The 17,924-nt window shown below is 42.4% G+C and overlaps 4 protein-coding genes across 4 annotated transcripts; all 4 read right to left on the bottom strand.

Moving 5' to 3' along the window:
• Positions 1-600: 600 nt before the first annotated feature.
• Positions 601-909, bottom strand: PHALS_00959 (uncharacterized protein; the record flags this gene model as incomplete). The annotated part of the gene is made up of 2 exons (XM_024730733.1): positions 601-666; positions 772-909. 2 exons carry the CDS (start codon positions 907-909, stop codon positions 601-603), a joined length of 204 nt encoding a protein of 67 aa, XP_024580981.1.
• A 5,166-nt stretch (positions 910-6,075) lies between these two features.
• PHALS_00958 (carbonic) lies at positions 6,076-7,012 on the bottom strand (the record flags this gene model as incomplete). The annotated part of the gene is made up of 3 exons (XM_024730732.1): positions 6,076-6,325; positions 6,398-6,656; positions 6,718-7,012. The coding sequence occupies 3 exons, from the start codon at positions 7,010-7,012 to the stop codon at positions 6,076-6,078; spliced, it is 804 nt and encodes a 267-aa protein (XP_024580980.1).
• A 6,491-nt stretch (positions 7,013-13,503) lies between these two features.
• Positions 13,504-13,812, bottom strand: PHALS_00957 (uncharacterized protein; the record flags this gene model as incomplete). The annotated part of the gene is made up of 1 exon (XM_024730731.1): positions 13,504-13,812. The coding sequence occupies one exon, from the start codon at positions 13,810-13,812 to the stop codon at positions 13,504-13,506; it is 309 nt and encodes a 102-aa protein (XP_024580979.1).
• Positions 13,813-15,185: 1,373 nt separating this feature from the next.
• On the bottom strand, positions 15,186-15,499 carry PHALS_00956 (uncharacterized protein; the record flags this gene model as incomplete). The annotated part of the gene is made up of 2 exons (XM_024730730.1): positions 15,186-15,374; positions 15,431-15,499. The coding sequence occupies 2 exons, from the start codon at positions 15,497-15,499 to the stop codon at positions 15,186-15,188; spliced, it is 258 nt and encodes an 85-aa protein (XP_024580978.1).
• Positions 15,500-17,924: the final 2,425 nt, after the last annotated feature.

Here is a 17,924-nt window from a genome sequence, read left to right as displayed (position 1 = left end):
TGATGGGACAGTAGATCGCGCACGCGAATGGGCCAAAACGTGCGGTATATCTGTAGTCTGTAGTTGAGGGACTCATAAATGGAAGCATACAAAGCGACATACTTCGAAGACGCTCGCATCGCTTAAAATGGCGCGTCGTATAAGGGGTTATATTGTTATCAGCCTGTCCATGGCCGCGAAATTACGGAGTATGTCGAAGTGTCAAGAACTCTCAATACAATGATGAAACCATATCTTTTTCCGGAGGCACTATCGGCTTTATCTTCATGGAGAGCTTTGTGACCGAAGTCAGTCACAGCAGGATATTCTGCGCCGGCTCACCAAACGCTTACGGCGAAGCGGAGGGCATTGAACTGTTTGGTTTGTGCCTCAAGAACCGGTCGAAAGACTGAAAGATGTGCGCTTAAAGCTCTAGATTTCTAGCAGCAAAGGCGATAGAGCTCAGCCAATCTAAAAGAAAGAGAGCGATACTCTAGCAGCCGAGCAGCATCGTACTACTCTCAAATGCCACATTTGAGAAAGGATCGATTATCTGCAGCTTCCATGATTTATTTTCTTTTAGCTGAGAGGTACGAAGGGCATACAGCAATTTCGGTGGGCTCAGTGCGGCTTACCGGGATTTTCTTGGAACACTTGGAACTCTTGGAGGTCGACGTTGATGGGACCCTGCCCTTCAAAAAACAGACTATCTTTAATTATGTGGGGTTGGCGGTTCACGACATGGGCTTTATGAAGAAGTGCAAAGTTTTGTTAAAATTTGTAGCAAGGTACAATTAAGTAAAATTGCGACTGTCGAGAGAAGATGATAGTACGAGGAGGCACTGAAAAGGCCGAAACTGAAACAGCATCCGTTCGTATCGCAATGGGGACACTAGAATAATTGCACTCCTTAAAAACATATAGTTCCATTAAAAACAGGATCGGCCATGGGCTCGCGTTCGAAATTGAATCCCATTCTAGTGATGATGTGTTTAGGGTTTAGAGGCCGATCTTCACGACTCAGCGCACTTCTTGTCAGCAACTGTGGACTGATCTTGTTAGCGACAGTTTAACGCTTCATTAGTAGCTGTATCTTATTTGTCATGACGCGAGGCTGTTAGCGTCAAGAATAAAGTTTCCAAATTGACGTCCATGTCGTGTATAGTAAATCGCCAAGTACAGTGCACGACTCTTACGTAGGACGCCTGCCCTCCTGAAGATCTTTATACAGCTTAAAGTGATGTGCCTTCTTTGATGGTAGATAATAGTATATTATCGTTTGGACTTTTCCGTATGAATTGATTAACAATCGTGAATTTGCTCGTCCGACATCTGCTGGACCAAATTTAGGCGGGAAGCCTGGCGGGTGTTGGTTCTACGGGTCAAATCGCACTAGCGAGGCAAAGCCGGAATGATATAATTGCACTTTGTTTGATCAATAGACGCACGCACATGCGTAAAGGGTATCAGTCGCAGTGCAGCGCACAATATCTTATCCAATAATAATAGTAGCAAAAAAACGAAACTAAAATTATTGTGTTGATAGCTAGTACCTATAATAAATCACGACTCATTCGAGACCGCGAAAGTCGGAGTGTCTCCTGCGCTTGCAAACAAGCAAGTTCAACTCGTTTAGCCATCGTCAGCTCATGAGTACCTAGCTTAGTACCGTTGAAAGCTCCGCATCGGGTTATAGTGAAACGTTCGGCCTTAAAGACGGACATATACTTTGCAACTCGTTTAGTGGTGATGAAGGCTCAATCTTGTAAATTTCCTCATAGATTGGGAGAACTATATTGGTAAGCCTCTGAATGAGGGCACAAACACCGAATTCGAGCGCTTTGTGTTCATGTGACCGTCCCTATTGCTTAATTATCGGCTGCCTCACCGAGCCTAGCCTGAAGTTCGTAGACCACGAGGACAGCGCCTTTTCTGGCAGCTCATTGAGCCGTGTGGCCACATGAGAAAGAGGATCAGATGCGCAAAAGAGTATGCGTTGTTGAGTGCACTGCATCACTCACTCTATGCTTCTAGCTGTATTTGTAACTGCTCAACAGTGGTAGGACACGATGCAGTACCAACCATGTTGATACGCTCCGGGTCGTGGCTCACACCAGAACTAGTATCTATGATACCACACCATTTGTCCTCCAATTATGAAGCTAGACTTTGACTCACTGAACCTAAACAAAAAACCGACAGCTCGTAAGATCATTTCAGCTCAACATTCGTAGCTGGTCAAACCATGTTCCAATACAATTTATATATGCATACGTCAAGCGCTGCATGTAATTACAAAGCTGCATCGTAGTTTTTGAGGATGTGTATAGATTGTTGGTAGGTCGTACAAGACTGTTCTCCGATTGCGCCGGATCTTTAGGAGTTACTATCCTTTACACCGCTAGTAACGTGTTATGCAAATTTACTGTATTACCTCGATTGCACCGCCCACCGTAATTCACGAGTTTGGGTGTTCTAACATCACGCTATCAGTTTCCTGATACACCCTTTGGCCTTTCAATAACTCGCTTACTTATGCAACACCTCGTGCTCTACTATTTATAGAGAGGAATGCTCAGCGCTTCTTCCAGCAGTTATATTTCGCCTTCTAGTTGCAAATACTCGCGGTTTCACAGGATCTAATCTTGTCGTTGCTACTGGTGTCCGTTCTCTTGTCTTGAAGGTGTTCTGTACTATATTGCGCTCCGGAGGAAAAATACGCGCTAACTCACAAGCATTAAGGCTTTACAAGCCAGCGTCAGTCACACAAATAGTTGACCAGAGCTCCGACTCATCAGTGAGATTGCGGTAGTACCCTACACCAACTGAAGTCTACAAAGCCGCAGTACGAGTCAAAAGGCTTAACGAGTACACCGGTACACTTACCAGCTTCTAGTACCCACGGTACATTCCTTATCAAACATATGAACTTTTCCACCTGCTGCTACTCTCATGCAGGAAATATTCTTGAACGGTGATGACCTGTGATGATGAATAGCGCGTGCAGAGTGACTTTCTCGCGATTGTTCATCTTGCGTAGAAATCGCAAAGAGTTTTAGGAATTTGTTTCTTGAAACTACTTATAATCGAAAACACGACGTGGTGAATTTGGCAAGAGTCGATGTGACTCCGTGCTTCAGAATGAACAAGTTGAGAGCTTTGAGCAAGGTATAGCTTGTTGGTGACGAGCTGGACTTTACATGAACTTCAAAGAGGGGTGCTAATATTTCGGTCGTTCAAAGTGGGAACAGTGCTCCTACCTTGTAGAGAGGGGTAAAAACCGTTTTGGAGGACGTCTAGTCATATGTCTTAGGTGAAAACGGGAATATTTTGTCGGGGCTCAGAAAGTTGCTGCAAAAAGGTGCCTTACGATGAGCGCGCCTGTTCTGGGGCTCGCTGAGGAGTCGAATCATGATAACAGAAGCAGACATGATACAATAGAAAATTTATGCGTTAGACTTCTAGCGGAGTGTTTTTTTGTAGGATTTTGACTTTCGCGCGGTATCTTGTAACAGTGAACACAGTGAGAGACGCATACGAACCAGGAGGATAAAATGTTTAAGCATCGTATACCAATTTCTTAAATTATTATTTCAGCTAATGTATAAAGTACCTGTAATCATTATTTATTTGTAAGGGGTCGCAAACCTGAATATAGACACTAGCATCGTTGAGATTTGGTAACTTGAATCATTTAGGTGTCAGTCTCAATCGCTTAATCTAAACATAAGTAACCTTGGGTTAGACGGGCTACCTAGATACTAAGACTTTCGGGTTTGCTCCCAGTAAAACAGCCTCTGGGCGTTGTAAACGCGAGTAGTAAATAAAGCGCGCGGAGTTCCGTTACACAATATTATGTAGAACATGTACTCCGTTACAAAATGTACCTGTTATGTTATATAATTCATAGCGCGAGCTAATAAATCTATCCTCCACATATGTACTGAGCGCACGTCGCATGGCACTACACCTTAGTACACATGTACTTTGGTCTATATCCGGGAGTTGTTATTTACTTTTCAGAATATTGCATGCATTATGAAAGTCTCACGATCGCCCAGTGCACCTTACCACTGCACTTTGTAAGTCGCAGCTCACCAAATGGTTTAACAAACCACTTTTAAAGATATGATCTCTACAAAACTGACACATAGCAAGACTAGTGGTCGACGGGTTTTCTGACTGCCGGTGTCCAAACAACAATTTAACCCTCATCAAGAATTGAACCGCCAGGTTTCTAAGACGAGGCTTTCCGCCTCAACACTGCATGTCTTGCACGTCCCAATATTATTATGGTATGTCGCTGCAAAACTCACGACAGTTGTGGGAGCTCAACCTAGCTCCGCGAATCACTCTTGCCAATCCGTAACGGCAAGAGTTGCAGCGGCTTTCAATGAAGTCGTTTCGGACTAAATTACTTCGTCATTATCCGTTCGATTGATCTTAAGTCACCACCCACACCTCAGCAGGGCCATTGAAAATGAACCAAAGTCCCTCTATACCGCAGCTCTTACGATCTTCATATTATTTATCCCCAAAACCACAGTTATGCAATGTGAATTTCATACAATCAAATTTCGCAGAATTCAAATGTAAAAGGTCAAAGTCCGCAAATAGTACATTATCTACCTTTACCCCTGTGTTTATATAAAGAAGTCACAACATACGCTTCCGCACAATCTCTCTGATAGAATACTGTACAATTATTCGAAACGCACGAAAATATTGTGAAGTTTGGTGAAACGAATACTATAGCTATAGTGTAAATGTGTTTTGTTCTAAATATATGAGAGCAAACTAGTTGATTAGTGACTTCATTTCGCTCTGGTGTGGTGCATAGGAACCCAATCTCTGTGCGCTGTGTATGCGAAAACATCGGCGAATATTTAGGTCAATTCTGCGATATCCAACGACATCGATTTGACCTCAATTTTGCTATCGAGTACTTTCGCTTTCAGCTGATGCTCAATCAAATTGACTTCATTCGCCGTGTCTTGCATGTTTCCTGGCGCAGCAGAAACAGTTGCTATCTTTTAGCATTATTAGATAATCACAGATCATTGCGGGATTTTATTCTAGACCATTAAAGACCGTTAATCACATCCTTCTGGGATAATTTGTCACACTCTTCTCTGTGTATGATGTCATACATTGCTTCGAGGTATGCAGCCAAGATCGCGAACGATTACTGATGTCTTTGCGATAGATTAGTCTGACTCGGTTTAGTTTTTGACTTGTGGAGTTTTAAATACTTTACGAATTTATACTACAAACTGTGACGCCAAAAATGTGTACTTCGTGAATTTGTCCAGAAAATCACTCTGCTGTCCCACAAACGCACAAACGAGGGCAGTTCATATCCACAGCAATACTAAGATTGCCACCTTTCATAACGTCAATCCCTAAGGAGCTAAGGAAGCCACCTCCTTGATGAGATGCGAAATCGTTGCGCATGTCGACCGCTAGATCGTGACGTTGCTGACGGGTAAATTGATAGTCATAACCGCGAATCTCACGGTAACGACTGAAGTGAGTACGTAGTATACAAAGGGACAGCAGCAGTAGTAAGCTAATCTTCAACAAAATTCAATACAGTGAGTGCTGGAGAGTAATCGACCAGAAAGCATAATCGTTTTCAAGTAAACGATGCAATGTCGGTGGATAATTTGAATATTGCAGATTGTTGGAGAACATTCGCTGAATTGCGATTGAATTATGTGTTTATACACAAAATAAACTTTGAGGAAAATCGCACTAGTAGTTTCCCGCTGATTCTAAGATGATTATAAAACATTGTTGGTTTACGATAGAAACTTTAACTCATTCTAATCACATTTTGCGTCAGCGTTATCTGATAAAAGAAATATTAGTGTATTCTATGCATATAAAATCCATAGAAAATTGTCTTATTGTAGCACGATTTGCGAAACTACCGAGAGATTAAAAATATGGATATTGTTGACACTTTGCATTTAAAACATTGAAAATGATAACTAATTGTATTTGCTGCATTCTATGTATGAACGCATTTGAATGGGTGCTTAACAAAGATCACTGTAACAATATACACCATGATGTCAATATTACATCAAACAATTAGTTGTAGCGTGTAACAGTACGGCCATTCAAAGGCTGGGCGGGTCGCGCATTGTTGCCGTTGTCCGTGATCTCGTACTCGACAAGGTCTTGATGGAGGCGGCCGAAGTCGATGGACGAAATTTTTACCGCTTTTTCCACCACCCACCAGTCGACAGTCTCATTGCAACTAGGGGTTGTAAGACTACCTGGGTAATTGTAGACGCTGCTGTTCTGACTGGCATCGACGATAAGTTTTGAGTACGATTCACTGCGCAAACAGCATTTCAGTCGTCAGTTACCTCAATATTTTCGATACAATTTAATGCACTCTTAAACTTACAGCTCCACCGTAAGTGCATCCGTTTGACTAGCCGAGCTGACGGTTTCGAGGGCGTCAAGAAGGGGTGCAAGCCAGGGATCTGACTTAGCACTGATTTCTAGTAATATGCCTACGACCAGAAGATCGCCATCTTCGGACGCGTGCACGAAATGGATCGAAGCATCTAAAGCTTTACCATTGATGGTGTGCTCTGACGGAGCGTGCAAGTGAAATTGAAGCATGTTGTAAGTGGCATCTTTAACAGATACAGTGCAATCACCTATACATTACAATATTTGTCAGCATAAAAAATTGTCGATCAGAATATTGACATAATTCACCTCCAACAACGTCAACCTCAAGCGGTTCATGGGGTTCAGCGAGGTTGTACGTAGAGCAACTCCCACCAAACTTGAGAGGAACTGCCTCGCCCTTGCCACACATGCCAGATATGGCAATATCGATTGGTGACTGACGAACACCACCGCAAGAATCCCACTCACTCGCCCAGTTTGCGGAGTCAATCATGTTGGCATCCCTGGTATGGTAGCCCCACGTGGGTCCAGCTGAAACATCAGCGGAGATCGTTTGAGCGCAGGCAGCAAGTGTAGCGGCAACAGTCACAAAAATTTTCATCGTGCTTGTGTGGTAAATTGATCGAAGGCTTTTCGGAAGAGATACTATGCCAGAGCAAATTTTGGAATGAAGAATTTGTCCAGAGTGATAGCAGCATGGAGGGTGGATACTACCATAGGTTAAATCGTGGTCATACACTCGATAGATATTGATGAAGCAACATGTAAAAGCTTTTGCAATCGCACGTTGCATACTTTAATAAGTGGATTTGTATTGGATCATATGGAAACCAATCTTTAAAAAAATCCCTTTCATACATGTGTTAAGCGTTACTGGAGCGATTGTGCTTCGTAAGTATCATACATATTCTGGAAACTAGTGAGTATAAAAGAACGAATCCATCTTCGATATTGTCGAGACAATAAATCATCAGCCAAATTTATCGAATGCCGACTATCCATGATATCCCACTCTTTCAAAAGTAGAATGAAATCGATATACGCTAACGCAAACTTTCTCATTCTTGAATGAAAAAAGACACTTTACTTCGAATGGGTCAGTCTTTTCGATAAACACTCATAAAATATGAGTCAAAGCAGAATGCTCAATATATTGTAATAAAGATAATATGTCAGTGATCTACAAACTTTGGTTATAAAACTTAATTATTGTTCGATTCAACGAGAATCGTAATCTTCAAGTTTACCATCTGTGACGATTTTCCTGTGTGATCCCTGTCTGTCTGATCAGTTTTTTGCACTTGTAGAAATCGGTGCAAAGCATCAGTTTCGCACTTAAGAAGACGGTCCTCTTAAACTCAGTGAGTAGAAAACATTACTTTCCATGTGTTATGCTCGAAGGGATGCGGTATATATTTTGCTACGTTGTCTCTACCACTCTTTGAAATGGTGTAGTTACAGACTTTGAATTCGAAATGTATTGCACATAGTACATATGACAGGCTGAAATATATTTTGTCGATGGACTAAAATAAACAACATTTTTTATGTCCTATATCCGTCGCTTTGTCAATCGTGGAAGCTACAGAATATCCACCCACCTAATCCAGTTGCAGCTTATACCCATAGATGTTCTAATAATTGGCACCATACAAAATTAAAATATTAAAATTGAAGATCATAAGGTAGTAAGTCATAAAAGACTCACATTCGAATATGTTCGTACGAGGGCTAAACGATGATACTAATACAGATGTGCGCGAGTGCCTTGAAAGCAACTGTTTGGTTTCTAGTGTACAAACAAGCACGAAGTATCACAGTGTTCAGATGGTTTCCATCCTTCTCTGCATCATAACAAAAATTATAACAAAAATTTACCTGCATTCTCCGCTCATCGATACTTCGCTCAGCGACACTTAGATTGTATGCACAGGAGAGGAGGGAAAGTTGTAAAATAAAGGAGTACATATAAGGAACTGACATTCCATACTTGAACGGCATAGCGATTTCGCGACACAGTGCCTCTGCTTTTATCAATGTTTTGTCCATTCGTTTTGCTGTATTATTAGCGCTTAATCGCTGCATTTTTTTTGAGAAAACATGCCGTCAGGTCATACGTTAAGTGAAAATTTTGATTAATGTTGTGATCATGAAAGTAACCGATCAGTTTAAAGAGCACCATCGAGAAAATCACTCGTCCAAACCAAACAAACAATATGCATTCTCAAAGTGAAATATGCATCGTGCTTGACGTACAACAAGGAGCAACCAGCTTTGTCATTCGCAATATGCGCCAGATAATTTATTCTATCGTGCTGTGTAGGACAAGAAAACTAGCACATCAGAATGCGTACAGTTGCCAGTAATTTACGAAAGTCTTAAGCTCAAAGTGCAATATTTATGTCAATTGTAACTTTTGTTAATTGGTGACGTTGAAAGGTCTATCAAACTCTACGCTCTCGCATCATCTTAATATTATAAGTAATCAGCCGTTTTTCAAGTCTGACAGTGTAAAATGTGTGCGTGTCGTCCAGTCTTAATTGCATGCAACTAAGCTGCGTAAACGTGCTTTACTACGTGCAGTGCGTCGAAATGAAGCCTTGAATGGTAGAGCTCCGAAAGTATGTCCACTTTCTGAGCTTGGATAGCGCACAAATTTTTGTTAGCAATTCTGATTCAAGCACACTGCTAGACAACTCCACCTTCTGAATTAGCACAGAAAGAATGCACCGATCATTCATACCACGTAATAATTACTTTTGGAGTTTAAATTTATGACTGTAGGCGTCATTAACCTTCTTGGAATGATTTGTATCACGACAATAGCGATCAAGTGATACATGATTCTAGACAACACGCCTATTGTGAATGCACGAGGGCTAACGGTGACAGCCGAAAAGACTTTCACTACGGCAAGAAACATATTTAGATATACGAAATAAATAAACAAGCGCTTACGCCTAGATTTAAGAGTTGTGGTCAGATAACAAAAGGGTCAGCCCCAAAGGATTCCACCGGTGTTGAGATGATGCCGCTTAATACTGTTGAAGAAGATGAAACAGCTATATGTCTATTTGATTGCAAAATAATAACATTTGACGAACTATTTGTAGAATGGAGACCCGGTTGATCTTCTTAGCAGTCTGGCGTCGGAATTGTTATTTGTTGAAGTTTATGTGGAGGACATCACATTGATTAAAATGCCCAAAGACTGCACAGTGAGGGCTAAATAAAGGCTGCCTAAATGATAATAATAAAATACTAAAAGTTGACGGGACAACGTTCGAAAAGGTGGCAGTCCACGCAATGACAGCAGCTTTGAAGGCGAGTGTTATGATTGTGACCAGGTTGATCACGTGAAGCGAAAATGCACGGCTGAAAAATGAGTCAGGAGCGATGACGCGGTTATTGCAATTAGCGGTAATTATTTATACGTAGAGTCCCCAAATGAGTACGGCTTGCACCAAGACCTTCCACCCCCACCCTTCCTTGTTTGAGGAAGTGGTCGGTGTCGCATTCAGTGCAGAATAGAATTCCAAACCTTCAGTGGGGTCTGGTACTGCATGTAGATACTCCATGACTGCGCTATTGAAAATGAACATAAACCATGCTGATGTAGTCGAGAGTGACTTTTTAGTTGCTGAGCAGCTCTGCGGTACTCGTAGATGTTTAATCTGTGAGATAGCATTTTAACGCCTTCCATGCCTCCTTTACACTTGGTTTAGAAGTGTCCTCAGACCAAGCGGTGCAATAGTGGGCTTGTAGTATAAACATAAGATCTGACTCATATCAGTCTTGGATTCACATAGCGATGTTCTTATTGTGTTGTATTAGCCATCAGCAGAAGGATCTATCTCTGTCGGCACTGTACGACGAGCACAGAGTGGCCTAGAATCTTTATCCTCCTGGTAGGGTATAACAGGACTGACACTAGTGCCCGATGTAGTGAAAGTTATACAGATCCCATGGGACTTCGAGATTTGAGTTCTCAAGATTGTCCAGGCATCGATGCCACTTACGAATAAACAAATATTTGCTCTATATCTCCCTCGGATAAAAGACGTATCAGCGCATTTTCCATTAATGTGTGAAGACCGACCGTGCGATAACTTTGTCCTTTTGTCAGCAACTGTAATAGCTGTGCCATCGATACGTATAGATAAGTAAGCCTCAGCAAGTAGGAGTGAAGGGTTTTCTCTCAGTGTCTCCGTCGTGTTTTGTACTGTACAGATTCGGGCATTAGTCGACGATCTTGGCAGATATACATTTCGCTCGCAAAATATCAGTATGAGTGACTTGGCGTGTTATCCACACCCAGTGCGCAAAGTGGGTACGATAATAATCGGTCATCTCCAAGGACTCAACGTTCGTCCTATTATGAAGTACTGACTTCCATAATGCGAGTCGGAAGCGTCAGGCAATTCAAATCGTGGCCGTGATTATAGCAAGGCTCGGGATATTTTCGAGCTTTTGAAAAGCAAGTTCGGCTCATAAAGCCAGGTGCAGCTTGTTAATGACGAACTAGAGATTGTCTTGCTTTTACAGCGGGGTGCTGCAACATTTATCGCCGGCCAAGACTGGCACAGTGCTTGATACAAGAAAGGCTGGGAAGCTGAGTGTTCCTCCTCCTTCAAGGACGGTTACGATATGTGGCGAAGGTGTTTAGTGAGGACCAGAGCATTATACGTCAGCTCGTATTGGTGAATAAAAATACCTTGGCATCCTCGCCGGGAATTGTGTTAGTAGCTAAGACTGCGCCTTCTATGGAGTCTCGTTGAGCCATTTGATTGAGTACCGGGAGGAAACTAGCCGTATGAGTATGCTCAGGAGAATAAACATAGTAAAGTGCAGAGTGTGTAGTGGAAGCTCAGGTGCATTTGTTTCTCAAAGAGCAATCACTTTTGCGCAGACCTTTACGTTCCCTGTCATGATTCAAATGTGGAAAATGTGCTACGGGCTAAATACTGCAGTCTTGTACTTTCATCGAACACGTTTAATACAATTTATCAAATACGATGCTGTACAATTGTTCAAATTCTATTATCTGGCTGTTATTGCTTATGTCGTTTTAGTAGTCTTCGTCCCTCTTTCATGTGATTTGGACATTCCGTCTTCGATTCAGAAAGATGTGTCTGCTGAAGAAGCAAACAACCAGTGAACGATGGGTAGATAGTACGCTTGGACCTTGCCTTCATATTTTCTCTCTGCTAGCGGCAGTATATTGGAACCATCCTAGTATAGCTCTGAAATGAAGATGTTGTTGCTACTGTACCACTTTGCAAACAAGTTCTCCGAACGTACGGGTGGGAGCACGCACAACGCTGTACTTCGTAATCATCGGCAAGTCCTAGGCAAAATCGGGAAATGTCAACGTACGAGATTTTAGAAACGCGTCGCTACGAATGACAGATACTGGTTGATTATGGCAGTCGGGTGTAGAACATCTGAGCCATGCCGTTTACAGATATAATGCACGGGCTTGCAATTGCTCTCTCGGCGAAACCACCTTAGAAAAGAAGGCAGCACCCGATCGCGTCATAAATGACCTTTTTGGATAAAATTATAGAGGCCCATTTGACAATTTAAAGTGGGTCGAGCTACACAAAACGTATTATGGCCTTCACTACCGATCTTGGGTCATCGCCTTGATTGAGATCTCTGGTGTGGGTGCCACCAGCACCTAGTACAGCACTTAGTGGTATGATTTCAAATATAGTATGCTGGTGAAGGAAACTATGAAGCAAATGCTTTACCCGGCTAGGTTTCGTACGGCATATAGTTTTCGAACTTGTCCTTGATTATTATGAGCCAAAGATAAATTTGGCTACGGCCATACGCAATTTAGATAATTCAGCTATGGTGAAAACTCAATTTTGCGTGGCTGTTGCGCGTCTACGTGGCTGATTTGATCTTCGTCCTTCTCGGTGACTAGTCACGTGCTGACATGCGAAGTAAATCAGCCAAACGAGAGTGTACTACTTCCCCAACATAACTCAAAGCAGCTAAACTGGTATCCATACCATTTCTGATCGACGAGTATCAATACGCTCCTTCACTGTAGATTAATTATAACAACGGTTTACTAGTACGTTTGTCGCCTGTAGATGGAGACTTATATGCACGACTCTATTTGGCTCCAACCAAATCCTCTGCGTATTATCTTGTTTCACAGGCTATATTTCAAAGCAAATACGCTAAAGATGCCACGCCACTCTATACTGCTTCGTTGTCGTACAGCATTATCAAAGCTCGTGGTGTAAATTAAACTAGCATCGTGTACTAGTCACAATAGAGGAGAATGTGCTTATCTCCTTCAAATCTCATTTGCGTTTTTTTCGATATTTTCACTGAGATGACATCTGAACACGAAAGATGGAGGATATCGACTATTGTGGTTGAGCCACTTCGGCACTACGCTCAATGCTTGTCATTTGTCAGATTTCCTGACCATTGGCTAAATTTTTAACAGTTATTGTGTTGCCATGGACTTACATAACTCTATGTTGACCCAAGTATGATAACATTGTGTTCAGTTGTACGATTTGCACAGCTTTGCTCACACGCTTGAAACACCTACGACGCTTCTGTAGCAACCAGTTCACACAATTTTCGGAGTGGGTGCGATCACTGTTATTCTCTCTGCGTGAGTGCAATCTGTTGTGACATGAAACCGTTATAGTGATTAATCTGCATGAAACGTCATTTGCTGCCCATCAAAATTATAAGAAATCCTCAGAAAACTTTCTTCCCACTCCTACGTCTTGTGGCGGTCTCATTCAAACGTATCAAGAGAAGAATACTCCAGTCCTGATTCAGCGGCAATCTTTCTTCTTAGAACAACCCCTTGTTTGCAAATATCGTCACTGCTACAAAACAGTAGTGTACATTCTGTCAACGCGTAATATTTTTATTTCAGCCTCGAGCATGGTAACGCTTCGTGTTCATTAATATCTGCTTGGTGCAAGCATGCTTATGGCAAAGGCTGACGTGTTACAATTTCGATTCAGATTTAGTAGAACACAAAATTTATCTATTTTCCAAAGCTTTGATGGCCGTTTCTTCTGTCGTGCCCAAAACCATTTAAAATATACTTCAACTTGATTGGAGATTTGTCATGCCACGTCGATGCAATTTGCAGCACGGCTCACTGCCGCTTCTATCCTTTGTCCTATGTCCACGAAAACATCGGGCAAAGCCCAGAAGACAAGGTCGTATTCGTGCAGGAAGCGGATGCAGATCCTGGACAGAGGCTATCACGGCTTTGCACCTCCACCGAAAGGACTGCTGTGTTGAGCTTATGACACGCCAAAACTTCATCACGTGTAAAGTACGTAGCAGCAAGATTTCGAGATTTCTAGTCTGTAAAGGTTTGAGATACTCCAACCATACCAAATCTAGCATGTTATCTTATCTTCATTGTATGCGTAAAACGGTAGATAACTATCTACGTTGTTAAGTACTCTTTTATCACTTGAAGGTTCAGCATAAGCCCCGTCACGTTTTGCCAGTGTTCCCGCCGCCAGACGCACGGATATAGCTTTCTTTTTGGCATATTATTACCCCCGTGTACTGGCTCACATCTTGAAGCAGTTGCGAAACTGCACGATGCTCTTGAGTTAAATGAAGCAGGTCAGAACTTCACGACACTAGGATATTGTTATCGACAAATAAGAACCCTCCCTGTGAATTCCATCTCACGTTAAGAAAATTAACTATTTTTGGACACCGCCTACTGGGACTCGACGTATCTGTGAGGCGATCGTTGACCAACTTGCATTGGACTTAGACGTGTCATAATCTACTGACAGAATAGGAAGCTTGCGGAGGTTTAATGAAAGAAACTACCACATATAAAATTCTGTGGGCACCTCTCTGTTTTATGAGTATGACTGAAGTCTGACTACTCTGACGCGCTTGTTACATTTTCCGCCCCGCACTCTGTTCAATCGTCGGGACACGGAAGTTGTGCTCTGCAATTAGGACTTCCGCTATTTCACCAGAAAAGTAAATAGACGTGGATGGTTCCGATGCCAGCCGTAACCGTTCATAGACCCTCCATTAATATAATTATCGTAAGTCCTGAAAGAGATTACAGGCTATTGCGCAAATATATTTCCTAGCTGTTGAAATTAATCTTTCAGCTCGCAACCCTTGACGAGAGGACAAAACTTTTGAAGGCACTCGATACTCATGCATCCGCGAATCTGTCTATTCAGATCGCCTCACGTTTGCAATAACTTGAACTGAAATATTACACGTAATAGCAAACACGACACGCACAAAGTCTATTTCGCAGAATGTTCCCAGACCAGACATGTGCGGAAGTGAGCGACGATACAATGATCAAAGGCTCATAACATTGTTGAAGTTGTAAATCGGATGACGTGCAATTCGAGACGTCGGTCGAGACAAAATTCATATTCAAATATTGTTAAGTGTCTTCAATTCAATTTTTGATGCTCTTATCGGGCAAAAATTGACGCAGTTCCTAGCGTAGAGCGTGGATGAAACGTATCGATTATGCACAAGTGTGAACTTCAAGCCTCAGAATTGAAAGCGGTTTGTGATGTTTTTTCTTTTAAATCATGGCCTAATCCATAATCATCTTAGAATTTCCCACCCAGGGTGTGATCACTGTAATCCGCCCTGATTTTGTGAGTAATATAGCTGTTCTTGCTCTTAAACATCTGTCAGCGACGTCATAGAGCAATTTATTTTGCTCTATCAAGCAGCTTCAGGGGACCTTTCAACGTTTCTATCCAAGACGACGAGTATCACAGCAGCAAAAGTTCATTTACGTTGGAGTCGTCTACGGATGACCATGACTGCAAATTTCGTTCAGCAATACATTCAAAATTGTTTTCTTCGCGAGTGCGACGAGCAGCATTGAGTAGACCTATCGGAATTGGGTGGTCAGCGCGAGAACTTACATCATGAACATTGCCCAAGCAATTACTAACAGGCTATAACACTAGTGCCGGACAGAATCTCCCCCTAAATACCCCGTCAAGTTTGGCACGGGGTGTTTCCAACAAAGCGACAGATGTGATGAAGCAGTCAACAAAGTGTCTACTGTTGCTGTATCCATCATATGTTATGCTACCTCACTTCCAAGTGGTAGCTTGTGTGGAATCTTACGCGATTTCATAGCTGGTGAAAGCCATGAAGCGAGCAATTTCCGCATCTGACGCTTTGGCCGCCAGCTCCATGATCATTTCGAATTAACAACAGACATAAGCATATTGAAATGGTCTTGTTGCCCTGCGTGCAAGTAATTGAACATCGAAGGTTTCTCCCCACAAGAATAAAGTCTTTACACGATTCATTTGTGAGCCTGGCTCCAAGTACGAGTTGCCGTGCACTTTGGACAGAGGAAGCTTCAAATTAAAAAAATCCGCATAAATAACGAGCCGACCCTCTAGACGGGAGATTTTATAACTTCTTATGATTTTTATGCACCCCACCCCGAATATAAGTGTTCGGACCGGGCAGCTATGTTTAAAATCCTACAGGTCTCTTCTAGTTTTGCTGGAAAAAGTACGAGGTGGTGACAAGAGACCCACCACGTATGTTGCCCCCGAACCGTGAAGTGTCTGATGAGATCGGCTTGATTCTCAGGGTTAACATCGCGCCGCACTATATGCCTACTTCTAAGCAGTCATTATGACGCCATTGACGCGCGAAGTACGAAACAAATTCAAAAATGCAACTCAGTTTCCACAGTCACCACCTACTTTCTGTGCGACGACGACTGGCTGCAAGTGGAAATCGTGCATTTTTATAATGAGCTAATACAATCCGGATTCTAGCTTAACCGCCTTATGTATGAAAGGATGTACTGACGAACAACATGTTTAGTTCTCATAGCACTTGAGGTGTCTGATGGGTTTTATTTTGCTGATGAGATTAATATCATCAGCAATATTAATCTCAGTGTGGCAAGAACTTCAGGTTGGATGATATAAGATTGGATTTATCGTTCAGGGGATGTCTAACCTACGACATTGAAGTATTATGTTACGCAGCTGTTCAGGTCAAATCGTAGCGATGATCATCGTCAAATCACGATATATTTGTCCAGAGTTGCATCGGGGTTTCTCGTACCCTTGAAAGAAAGGGCGGGTTGCACAAGATGGTGCTACCGTACATAAGTGTGTATTACACAAGTTAGTATAATCACACATTGGTGTGGCTACACCGTAACCAGAAGCCACCACGCCAATAGTTATGCGTATTACTATATTTAATTAGGTTTTGCTATATGAACTAAGTATTACTATATTAATTAGGAAAACCTAACATTTATATATTGGCGGCTCTGCCGCAACTAAAACAATTAAATACAGTTTCAATATTTACCCTAGTTGAAAATTTTGGTACTTAGAAGTAGCGCATTGCGATCCGCTTCGCTAGTACTGGTTTTTGAAAAGAACGTAAGCTCGTTGATCTTAGCTTAGCTTCCTCTAAGCAAAGAGCTATGGCAGCTTCGCTGCGATAGTTGTGAGAGCCAACTGTGGAAACGACATTGAACACTTGTGAGCAATGCTCGAGTGCATGTGCTTGAATCAAGTACTTTTCAATATAAACAATTGTGTCTTCGCCGTCAGCAAAATTCTCTTGCTGGGTTGATTTATCTGGAAGCAAGGACGACGGGCAGATCCTACAAAGATATAGGCCACTGTAGATTGGCCTATTCAGCAACTTGTACGTGTATTGTGCATACTATGCCGACATGACACGACCCCTCCCCAGTCTGATTAAAATGGAATTCATATGCTGGGATGGCAATACGATGATTCTCTCATGCTTCATATTTCTTTCAGCAATTTAAAGCCACATGCAGTGGGAGAAATACATTCGCATCGCGCAGACGATAATCTGTCGCATGTCAAAAGGGTGATTTCGCGAATGAAAAAGACGATACTTAAATCATACAAGCCGGCTGCAAAATGTGTTTGTTTTGCTTTCAAACGCTGTGTGAAACAAGGAGATTGACAATTGAAATGACGCTTTGTCGTAGCGCGCGGTTGCACAGCGTCACAGCTGTGATGTGTCTAAAAGCTCACTGTATTACAGTACTGATCCATATGACACTCGGCACGGTGTGATGACTGGTGACGATGACCTCATATACAGATTATTGTGCAATGCACATGATGCGCCTTTGAACGGCCACCTCGAAAACGAAGAAAAAAACATACCGCTCAAGGAGCGCTATGTTTTGGTATCTACGAGTGTCTGAGCAAAACCTCGCGTACTAAGCCTCCCTCTGCTCCATAGCAGGAGTGCGGTTTTGAATCGCTGAGGGTGCCTTAAGCCAGGCAGTGTGGTGGCAAAGTTGAGCGAGCTAATCCGAGATCTGGCTTCTCTAAGCCTCTGTATCACGCCGAACCTAAAAATAGAGTCAAGTTACCGCCGAACTAAAGGAAACATATACAAGCTAGCCACAACAGGGTCGACGCCTGCTAACACTGCTCAATAAGCAAGGAGTGGACCATTTCACGCGAAACGTT

The sequence above is a fragment of the Plasmopara halstedii genome (genome assembly GCF_900000015.1).
Source record: "Plasmopara halstedii genome assembly, contig: Scaffold_1211, whole genome shotgun sequence".
Classification (NCBI taxonomy): domain Eukaryota; phylum Oomycota; class Peronosporomycetes; order Peronosporales; family Peronosporaceae; genus Plasmopara; species Plasmopara halstedii.
This window is presented reverse-complemented; position numbering and strand designations above follow the sequence as displayed.